At 56.2% G+C, this 10,499-nt stretch overlaps 1 protein-coding gene across 1 annotated transcript; it reads left to right on the top strand.

The window, feature by feature from the left end:
• Window positions 1-1,808: 1,808 nt before the first annotated feature.
• On the top strand, window positions 1,809-10,224 carry PERM1 (PPARGC1 and ESRR induced regulator, muscle 1). The gene is made up of 4 exons (XM_087755277.1): window positions 1,809-1,929; window positions 2,519-4,567; window positions 6,505-6,621; window positions 8,466-10,224. The coding sequence occupies exons 2-4, from the start codon at window positions 2,521-2,523 to the stop codon at window positions 8,543-8,545; spliced, it is 2,244 nt and encodes a 747-aa protein (XP_087611403.1). The 5' UTR covers window positions 1,809-1,929; window positions 2,519-2,520; the 3' UTR covers window positions 8,546-10,224.
• Window positions 10,225-10,499: the final 275 nt, after the last annotated feature.

The following is a 10,499-nucleotide window of genomic DNA, read 5'->3' as shown; positions in this document are numbered from 1 at the left end:
CTTGCCCTTGAAGTCCACGCTGCGCTTTTATGGCCCCCCCAGAGGAAGGCAGGGAAGTGCTAGCAGATGCGTAATTTCCCCAAGGACGGTGTGTGGGCTTTACCCTGGACAGCTAAATAAATACTTGGATGTCTCCTGTGCCGAGACTTGTTTGTGTCTCTGAGGCCAGGGTGGAACGCGTGGTGGGGTGCGTGCAGTTCCTGTTGGGTTTGGTGTGTGGCTGCTCCAGCGTTGGTTTTAAATGTGACACTGATAACGCAGGCCGCCAGCCCGCTGCTGGCTTCCAGTTCCGTCTCGCTGCCTCTGTCTCTTTTATGTTCTCTGCTGCGGTTTGCAAGGCAGAGTTTAAAGGTTTCTCTGACTAACCCTGGCTGCCGGACTCAAAGGGAAGGAAGTCAACTGCAGCCAAGAAAAGGAAGCCAGTTGGTTTCCCTTCTGCGTCTGCGAGCGCGTGTGAGGGGGAGAGGGAGAAGGGTGTAGCCAGATCAGAAATGAGATAGGATGGGAAGACAGCAAACCTCTTTCCTTCCATATTTTCTCAGCTCGACAAGCTCCCTGCATGCGTCAGCCCAGAGCACGGGGAAAGGAAGCGTGTCCTCGTCAATATTAACCCGGCGGCGTGGGGCAGCGCACTTCAGCTCCAGCTGCCGGAGGGCTGCGCGCTTCTGGCTCGCTCCCTGGCAGTGCAGTGTGTGAAGGCAGCCACGACGGGGAGCTTCCTTCCCGCAGGATGGCTGGTGCTGGCAGGGCAGGGCAGGGCAGGGCAGGGCAGGGCAAGAGGCCCAGTTGCCCTCCGGCCAGCGGGGCAGGAGCTGGGTGCTGGCCCCCGGCTCCCTGGAGCATGCAATGCGGCGTGGCCGGCACCCCAGCCCTGCCAAGGACCCCCAAGGTGGATGCAGAGCACACGGGTCCCTCTCGGCTCCTGCAGCATCTCCTGGCCATCTCCAGTTTGGGCTCTACAGCAGCCTGGTGACCAAAGGGGTGGCCGGAGCCTCGGGGCAGTGCTGGCCACCCTGGGGGCAGCAGGGGCCGGAGCTGGGCTTGGGCTCACACTCACAGGCAGCATGCTGCAGGCAGCTACTTCAGGGCATCTATTTCTGGCCCCTGGGACAGGGAAGGGCATGCAGGGGGAGGCAGGCTCCGGGACTCGCAGGACCTGAGGGCTATTTCTGGCTCTGGTTGCTGACCCGCCAGGCCACCCTTGGCCACTTGCTTCCCCTGTAACTCCCTCGTGCCAAGCCCACCCTGAGTCTCCAACCCAAGGCTCCCTCTGCCACCCACACCAGATGCTCCCGGGCGGCGTGGGACGGCTGCCACACCATGCAGGGTTTGTCACAAGACCATGACGCTGGCTGTGATCTTTTGACGTAAATCTGCAGCAGGCTGGCAATAAGTGCCCTTAGGAGTGCTATCAACAGGCGAACGATGCCCCTGAGGCATGTTTTTGTCACCCTAGAAATGGGTAACCTACAGACCGAGGCAAAGAGGTGAGTATGTTGAAAAAAGAACACATTGCCATCCAAATGTCACACTCTGCCTCGTGCTAAAGGCTGCAAGCTCTGTGGCCTGGGCCCCTTCTCTGCTGGCCATCCCACGGAGCAGCCCCAGGCAGAGGGCAGAAGCGAGCAGTGGGCATCAGGAGTGGTCCCAGAGACCCCAGAGGCTGTGGGACAGAAACGCATTGGCTGGCACCCTCACCTTTTCCCACCAGCTTCTATATATGGGTCTGCCCTCTCTGAACCCATCACACTCGGATCTCAAGTGACACACTGGGGAGGGAGGGGGGGGGTCTATTTTTAGTCCCTGAATGGATCTGTGCTGGAGCCGAGCTCTCTGCCCCCGTCAAGGGTACAGCATCATGTTGTGCTGGGAGGATTTTCCTGCGTGGCTCTTTGAATGGCTCCATCACCGCCTTAGATTGTGGTACAGGTAGGATGCAGCTTTGTCATCTCTCTGCTTCTTCTCCTACAGCTGGATCCCCCCTGCTAGTTTTGGGCTCTGTTGCATCTCCCTCCCCAGAGCCATGGGTATGGAAGGGGCTGCCGTGACTTGCTGAAATGTCCTTGTTTGGACTCTGCTTCATGCCGTGGCAGCAGGAATGCTCAAGAGTGTAAAGCCCCCACTTTTTAAAATGGGTTGTAGGCAAAAGCAGTAGGAAAGGGGTATGTGAGGTGCGATGCTGCTGTGGAGAGAATCCCAAACCCTCTGTGCTGCTGTGCTCGGGGAGCAGAGGCAGGAGGGACCGGAGGGGGGTAGTAGTGGTCTCTCTCACTGCTGGCTGGGTTGTGGTCCAGCACAGCGATACCTGTCCTGCTGGGTCTGCCAGGAGCTGCCCTTGCCTCCCACTGATTTCAGCTGGAAACGAGTGAGGGTGAGTGAATGTGGACGGCAGGGAAACAGGGCAGGAACCTGGGGGGAAAGGGTTAGGGGCATACACCTCGGCTATGTCTGCTGATGCTGGTGCCCCCTCCTCATGCCCTGATCTCTCCGGACCCCTCCTCTTGCTTTGCTGCTGCAGGCATGGATAACTTCGAGTACAGCATCCAGCTTAACGACAGGGACTGGGCTGAGTTCTTCTTGGCGTCGGAGGAATGCAACCTAGCGCCGGTCGCCCTGGCCACGGCCGAGGAGCAGTGTCTCAGTGACATTGAACAAGGGGACGGCGTGCCGGGGAGGGACTGCCGCGCCAGCACAAACGGGCAGATCGCTGCGAGGGTGGGCAGCAGGCCAGGGCCTGGCACGGGAAGCTCTGCCCCACGTGGGGTGGCTGGAGACGCCTCCCTGCGCTGGCCTGCCGGCGGGCACCTTGCCCTGCCGGAGCTTCTCTCAGGCAGCGAGGACGAAACGGACCTGGGGTCGGTCGGCAGGTTTCTGTGCGAGAGCGACAAGCCCGGCTGCCCTTCTTACGGTCCAATGCCCAGCACGCAGGGGAGGCAGCCCCCCTGTCCCCCCGCAGCCACCCTTGCTGGCCCGGCTGGTGGCACAGCCGAAAGCAGCCCAGGGCAGGACACAGCATGTGAAGCAGCAGCACCGCAGCCGCCATCGGCATCAGAGAAAGGAGCAGCCAGCGGCAGTCAGGCCATGGAGCCTCCCAGCCACCCAGCTGGAACAAGCACCCCTGAACAGGGAGGGGACGCAGGAGGGGAACAACCCCGTGGCAGCCTGGTGGCGGCACAGCCAGGGGCTCCCGTGCAGGGCAGCTCGCCAGCGCTGGCTACCTCCCCGGAGGTTTCGGCAAGGAAAAGTCCCAGCAGCGCTTCCCGCTTGGAGCCCAGGCTACGGGAACCCCCGCGTGAGCACCCCCCAAGCCCAGAGACTGCGCCCAGAGCGCCCGGCTGCCCGGCGCAGGAGGAGGCGAGTGGGGAGAAAGCGGGCACCGAGCCGAGCTCCCCGGCTGGCTCTCCAGACGTTGTGAGGCCCAAGGTGCCAGGACAGCTGAGAAAAAGCCGCAAGCAACGTGGAGCCAGTGCCGCCGAGGCAGCCCAGGGGGACAGGGAGCCTGCGGGGGCTGCGGCACAGGGGACTGGTGTACCCGCAAAGGCACCTTTAAGCTCACCGCTGTCCTCACGAAAGAGCAAAGGGAAGGAGAAGGCAGCCAAGCCAGCTCCTGTGAAGCTGGGGAGCGAGGAGGCAGGGGAGAGCAAACGGCCAGTGCTCAGCCCTGGCACGGACGAGGGCAATCCAACCGTGAGCACTCCCCCGAAGCAGAAGGTGAAGGAGCCGGGGGCACAGCCCCTGGGGAAGGCAAAGGCCACCAAGCATTCAAAGCCAGGGCAGGCTGGTGGCTTGGGTGTACGTGACAATGTGCCAGTGATTGCTGCCAGCGGAGCCAGAGCTCCTTTGGGAGAGGCATGCCAGGAGGCACCGGGGAAGCCTCTCCATCCCAAGAGCGTGGCAGCTGTTGGAGGGGATGATGCTGAGGGAGCTCATGGGGAGCCTGCAGCTGAGACCCCCGGGGAGCTGGGCCCCCCTTGCTTTGCAGCAGGGGCCTCTGCAAGGGCAGACACCCTGGACGTGACTTGGCCTGAGATGTACGACTATCTGTTCTGTGACTCCCAAGGGGAAGAAGAAGGAATGGGGAACTCACTGGAGGAGGAGAAAACACCCTTGGAAAGGGAAATATCCTTGCCTGAACTGTATGAATATTTTTTCAATGAACCAGAAGGAAAGAGGAAAAAAGTCAAGGGTAAAGACAGAAAGCGAAAGAAGTTCAGCAGCTTGGACCACGCTCAGCTTCAAAATGAGGATCCCAGCTTGGCCCCAGTCAAAGACTCCCTGGTTATCTCTGTCCCTGAGGTGTATGAACACTTCTTTCCGGATGGTCCTGGGAACAGGGCGGGCTGGAGGGGGGTTTTCTCAATCACTCCAGCCTCCGAGGTGAAGAAAGCTGTGGGGGCTTTGAAGTCCCTCCTGCAAAGGCCAATGCATCTCATCAGAGGCCAAGCCCCAGCCCCCCAGGCTCTCGTGCGGAGAGGATCTGGAGAGAAGCTCTCCCTTGTCCCGCTGGCTCCGCTGGGAAGAGGCCAGCCGCGGCCAGAAAGTTTGGACATGGCCCTTGCACTGACAGGTAAAGCACTGCTACCCCCTGCCCGACAGCCCCGGCTCGCCACTGCGCATAGGGATATGCCTCTGCCTTGCGCAGTCTCCCCTGCTCCCACCGCCCTTTGGGAAGCCCGGCAGCCAGCTCCGGCCCTGCTGCAGCCATCTCCACTCCAGCTGCAGCAGCATTAAGGGCACTGTACAGATGGGAACATCTCGGTGGGCTCTGCCAGGCGTAGCTGGTCTGAAATCACACTCCTGGCACGTTGCCTTGCCACGCAGCAGCCCTGGGCTTTAGCAGGGATATTTGGAAGCGTGGCTAAAGCCACCACCATGGCATGCTGTGTCGCATTGGCGCTGTCTTGTGATGCTCACGCTGTCCCTATGCCAAGTGAGTGCTGCTGGCCAGGCCCCGCAGGCTGGCTCCCAGTGCTGCAGGAGGCATGAACAGGGAATCTGGGTATATTCTGGGCATAACTTGCTTTGCTCCCTGCAAACTCCAGTCTTGGGGCAGAGGCAGTCACGGCAGCATGCATGCAACAAGCTGAAACACAGGCTGGCCCAAAGTCCCTGTGCTCGCTGATTCAGTTTTTCCCCTGAATGGATATAACTTACTGTGGATCTAATCTATCCTTTTGCACTCTGGCCAAGAAAAACTTGCTGAAGCGGATAGCTGCATTAAACACGGCTGGTGTTATTGCAAGGTCTGGTAGAGATAGGAATCCCCCATCCCAGTGCCATCCAACTGCCTGCAGAACCACATGCCTGTATTTCTGATGAGGGAATGGGAGGCAAAGCAGCAAAATCCTTCTGTACCAAAGAACTCATGCCCCCAAGATAAGGCAAAGGCTGCTGAGCTGCTGTCCTGTTAAGGCTGGGCTGCTAGCTGGTCTAATAGTGATGGGGGAAAAGGTGTGCACAGAGTGGAACATGTCCAAGGCTTCCAGCTGAAAGAGGTGAGGGGGACTTTAAAACACACACTAGTTTGAAAAACACCCTCCAGAGACCTCAGAGGTTGCCTGAACATTGACTGTTACTGGAGGCAGGTAAGAGAAACAGGAATAAAGGGAGAGCAAGTGGGACCCACTAGGACAGCCAGCGTATTTATCTTAAAGCTTGTGTGATGCTTACAGCCACAGTGCCTCACAGTTAATATTAAAACCAAACAATGAATGAGTCATCCCAAAGGGTGCCTCAAAATAGAGCTTCCAGTCTGTTTGCACAGAGGAAAAACCCCTTTGCCATGGTCATAGCTAATTAATAAGCCAGCTTTAATTAAAAGCCTGATCAAATAAATAGAGGAGCAAAAATAACCTACTCTTGCAATATGTCTTTAAGTTGTGCTAGACTGTTAAGTCCAGCAGAGAAAGAAATGCAGAGCACTCAGGGCTGTCTCCCTCCCTGGTCCTAGCAGGCAGCGGGAGTGAGGTGGGATCCGCGGAGAGATGCTGAGCACGGGGGCTATGTGTGGTACTAGAGCTGCACGCGTCTCGGGGCATCGTCTTGCAGGGAGGGGACTCCAGAGCGGCCCCAGTGCATCGGCAGCCAGCTCAGGAATTGCTCTCTCCTAAATCTGCTCCCTGCTTCCAGCCGCCCCCCAGGGGTGCGCGGGGAAGAAATGCAGGGAGGTGGTGGGGCAGTCAGAGGTCCTGGAGGCGGCATGTCTGCTGGCTGTGCCTCCCAGCCCCACAGGCAGCGTTACCAAATATTTGCCTTGGGCTCTTAACAAAGTGTAAAACTGAGAGGCGTGAAAAATATGCCCCTTTCCTTAGGAAACATACCTGAGTCCTGAACAGACTTGTTTGACTTGACCAATGGTAAAAAAAAGGTCTTCTGGGAGGAAAATGTGTGACAAAGATGTATTTCTCTGGGAATGCAAGGGACTCGCTGCCCCAGAGGGACTGGAGCCGGCTGTGGCAGAGCAGGCGGCGTAAAACCCCAAGCCTCGTGCTCTTCTTCTCGCAGGGAGGCCCGAGGCTCCGCTGGCGCTGACCCACAAAGACATGTGCCTCGTCTTCTGTGCCTTTGCGTCCTGGGCAGTGAAGACCTCTGACCTGCAGGCTCCGGATGCCTGGAAGACCGGTACGTACGGTGCCCAGCCTGGCGGGAGAGGGGTGGGAAGGACCTTGTGGAAGACATGGCAGGGAGAAAGGCAGGGATGCTAACACACCTAACAGTGCCTGTGGGAAAATGCAGTCATTTTCCTGCTTTTCCAAAGTGTCCTGTTACTTTCTAATATCTTGTCTCTCCTATAGAAATGGCAGTTCTGATTCCTACTCACTTATCTTGTCCCATCCCCACACAAAGTGGCTGCTGCCTTGAACTGAGCCATAGGACAAGTCTGTATTCCTAGCTTTGGCCCTGCTCCATCCAGCCACTGACAGGGACCAGCACCAGTGTGTCAGGGGAGAGAGGCTTCTTTAGGATCTGTGCTGGCTAGAAGCTGAATCAGGACCTCGAGTATGCAGGTTTATACTCCTTCGTCTCAGCTGGAACAAACGCACATGTTTTTCTAACGTGCTGTAAAGGTATAATCTTTTTTCCACACACAGCTTAGCTGAAGTATTATCCTGGTGCACTGAGTCCTGCGAGTAAACGGAGCTCTGTGGGTTCCGCTCCTCTCTAACCACAGCATTTGAATAACTGGTGGGGAGAGAGGAAGCTCGGGCAGCACGAATTAGCTGAGCTGTGGCCCAAGGGGTGCGGGTCGCTGGATGAGCAGGGCACGGGACAGCAAGTACAGCAACCCTGCCCTGGCTGCGCCAGCTGAGTGCGGGGTCCTGCCCGTCGGCACCGGAGAGCCCCCGCCGCGGGGCGAGATGCCAGGGCCAGGGCTTCCTACTGCTTGTCCGGGGCAGGAATGTTCCCCGCTAAGGTCACACAGGAAGCTGACACCCGGGCTGAGAATAGCTCATTAGCTAAAGTTGCTCAGCGCAATCATCACAAGGAGCTTTTGGCCTGCTCCTCCTTGCCTTCTTAGTATTAGACCGTAGACGTGGCCTCAGAGAGGGTGCGAAAAGTGGGATATGGGCCTCGTGCCCTCAGGATTGCGTAACCCAGCGTGCAGTAAGCACCCCGGCGAGGAGGGGAGGCAAGAGACGGTTTGACATCCTGGACTAGCAATTCTCTTTTGGCATTTTACGTTCAAACAAGTTGAATGTCTCTGTCTATGTCTCAGGCTCTAACACATAAATCAAAATCAAGTCTGAATTTAAACTGGGAAGTCCAAAGGCATGGCTTGGGTTCCCAGTTTTGCTTGGGAACAGAGCAGGGGAATTTGACCTCTCTTGTAAGCCAAGCTAAAAACATTAGCTGGAAGTACAGAGAAGAGCTTGATTCTGTGTATAATCTCCATTAGTTGTTTTTTGTATCTCTACATTGTCTGATTCTGGGGTTTGGGTATTTTCTGCCTTTGGGTGGGATCAGAGTATCCACAGCTAATCCACAAAACGGTATCTTTCTTGGCATCTTCCTGGTCCAAACAGAAGTAGAAAATGAAGGGACTGTCCTGAAGCCCTGGTGAGATTTTCTACTGTGGCCTTCTCATCCGAGATTAGATCCGTTAGCTCTCTATGTGAACCTGTATATCTAACCACCACCTATCTCCACCACACGCGTGAAGTCCATGCTGCGTTTCCCTTAAAAACAGATGTTTCTTGTGAAATGGTGGTGTGATCCGTGTGCCCAAACTATAGGATGAGATGTGGTCAGCCAGGCTGTGGGCAGCTCAGGACTGAACACACTGGGAACAAGCACAGTGTGGGGGGGATGAAGAGCAAAGGCAGGAGGGGTCTGAGAAATGGAGGGGAGCGAACCCCTAGGTCCGGTCCAGAGTGAACCTTGTGATCTTCAAGTTTGGAAAAAGATCTTCATGGTTGGAAGAAGCACCCAGACTCACTCTGGAAATGTGTCGGGCTCTTTTCCAGTGTTCCTGGCAAGTTTTGGCACACTTTCTGCCATCCGCTACTTCCGAAGGCAGGTCAGAGAAGGACACCCCCGGACCTAGGCTCAGCGCACACCGGAGGTGCTTCCCGAGGACAGGCGAGGACGGTGGAGGCAGAGGCCGGGGACTTTGTTCTTGGGCAGTGTGAGAAGCCTGGATCCCACACCAAGACTTCTCTGGACCCATCCCTAAAGGGGAGAGGATGTCACAGGAAGCAGGATCCTTCCGCTGACAGTCATTTACAATATGGTAGGCAGTTTGTACCTGTACTGGACAGAAGAGGAGCCCGGCGTGGGCTGGCTCTCTTCTTTCTTTGCACACTTCTTGCATACTTGTGCTATCTCCTAGGAGTAGTCACAGTGTCTGTTCCAGGGCACTGCTTGTCTGTCCTCCCTGGTGAAGTCACCTGGTGGCAAAGGAAGGCATGGAGGCAGTGGAGGGAGGAGAGAGCAAAGGAAACCAGGAAAGTGCTTTGTTCCTATGAAAGGGTTGGGGTATCTGTGAAGGAAGAGAGGAGAGAGCTTTGGGGAAGAGCTGTCTCTGTCCAAACATGGCGCTTTGCTAAGCGTGTGCTGGCTGCATGCAGCTAGCTGGGCAGCAGCTAAAGGGGGATGGAGGGGCCACGCACTTGGCAAGGCCCAGGTCTCCCATGACCAGTTTGGCTCACTGCAGGAGGACTCATCCTCTTGGATTTCACTCCAAGAAGTCACGGCTCGGTCTAACAGTTCAGGAGGCTGAGACAGGGTTTCTGTTGCATGTGGCTGCCTCAGCCCTGCTGAGCCAGAGCCGCAGATGCAGTGTCTGTTGCTGCAGGTGAGGAGCACCCACTGCAAGGACACATCTCAGTCCCATCGGCAGAGGATGGGCAGGTGCCAGGCAGCCAGAGCCGGGGAAGGGGCAGCGGGGAAGGGCCCTGCAGGAGGCTGCGCAGGACGGAAAGGGGCTGCAGGGGCAGCAGGGAAAGGGGCCAAGCTCAGGGAAGCCTCAGGAAAGAGCCCTGACAAGGACGGGAGCATGTTGGAGAGGAGGAAGAGGCACATGTGCATGTTTGGCTCTGACACTCACCAGATGAAGGGTCTAGGTATATCACTTGGTCCCTCCGCTGCCTCCCATCCAAGAGACATAGAATTGGGTGGGAGTAGACATCGAGTGAGGAGGTGCTGTGGCTGAGTGCGTAACCTTGTGGGGCTGGAGAGGGCCGGAGGGGACCCAGGATGGAAGGTGGGGTGAAAAATGAAAAGGAAGTGGTTCGGGTTCTTCCCTGTCTCTAGTGCCTTCCTGATCACTCAAGGGCATTATTCATGAGGGTTTTTCTTCACTCCCAAGTCTGATAACAGCACGAATGTGAGATCTGTTAAGCACTTAGGGACCAGATCCACAAAGGTACTGGGGGAAATCTGCCCGGAATACCTGTGCGGATCTGCCTATGAGCTTTATAGGAACAGTCTGTGGCAATGTTTGTCTTACGAAATGAGGGAGAAGAGGTTTAGCTCTTTCCTTGTAATGCAGTGCCATGCAATTTTAATGTGTGTGGGGTTGTACTTAAGACCATGTATTATTGCTGATAAGAGAGCTCACTGTACAATTGTACAGGGAGATATGTAGCAGTAAATAGCAAGAGAGAGAGATGTACAGGCTCTATATGGACTATAGTAGCTGTATATCCAGTAAGTGGAGTTTTGTGGAGGAGGAGAATAGATAAAATATGCTGGAAGCTTCTAATAAAGATCTATCTCATTTAATACTTTTGTGTACATTCCTGCGTCTACATTGTTTGTGTGTGAAACTGTTGAATGAGTACTGAGTTTTAAAGAATGAGAAATCAATCCATTATGTGTCTGTTGATACAAAAAAATGTAGGAGTTGATGTGCTGGCAGAGGAGCCCTGGAGGACAGAGTATGCAGGGAGATGGGCTGCTTCTCCTCTTCTTTGGCTCGGTCCCCATGCCTACCCCTCTGAGACACATCTTGGCTGTCGCACGTCGCTAACAGCCTGATCCAGAGCGCCCTGCCCTCT

Source organism: Nipponia nippon, unplaced genomic scaffold (genome assembly GCF_047370975.1).
Source record: "Nipponia nippon isolate SJK-2023a ecotype South Korea unplaced genomic scaffold, ASM4737097v1 scaffold_19, whole genome shotgun sequence".
Taxonomy (NCBI): Eukaryota; Metazoa; Chordata; class Aves; order Pelecaniformes; family Threskiornithidae; genus Nipponia; species Nipponia nippon.
The sequence above is the reverse complement of the archived record's forward strand: the minus strand, read 5'-3'. Positions and strand labels throughout refer to the sequence as shown.

Bases quoted from the DNA above. Each gene is read 5' to 3' on its own strand.
- PERM1 (XM_087755277.1), top strand. From the start codon at position 2,521: ATGGATAACTTCGAGTACAGCATCCAGCTTAACGACAGGGACTGGGCT. The intron at 4,568-6,504 runs GTAAAGCACTGC...TTCTTCTCGCAG, and splicing joins CATGGCCCTTGCACTGACAG to GGAGGCCCGAGGCTCCGCTG. The intron at 6,622-8,465 runs GTACGTACGGTG...GCTCTTTTCCAG, and splicing joins TCCGGATGCCTGGAAGACCG to TGTTCCTGGCAAGTTTTGGC.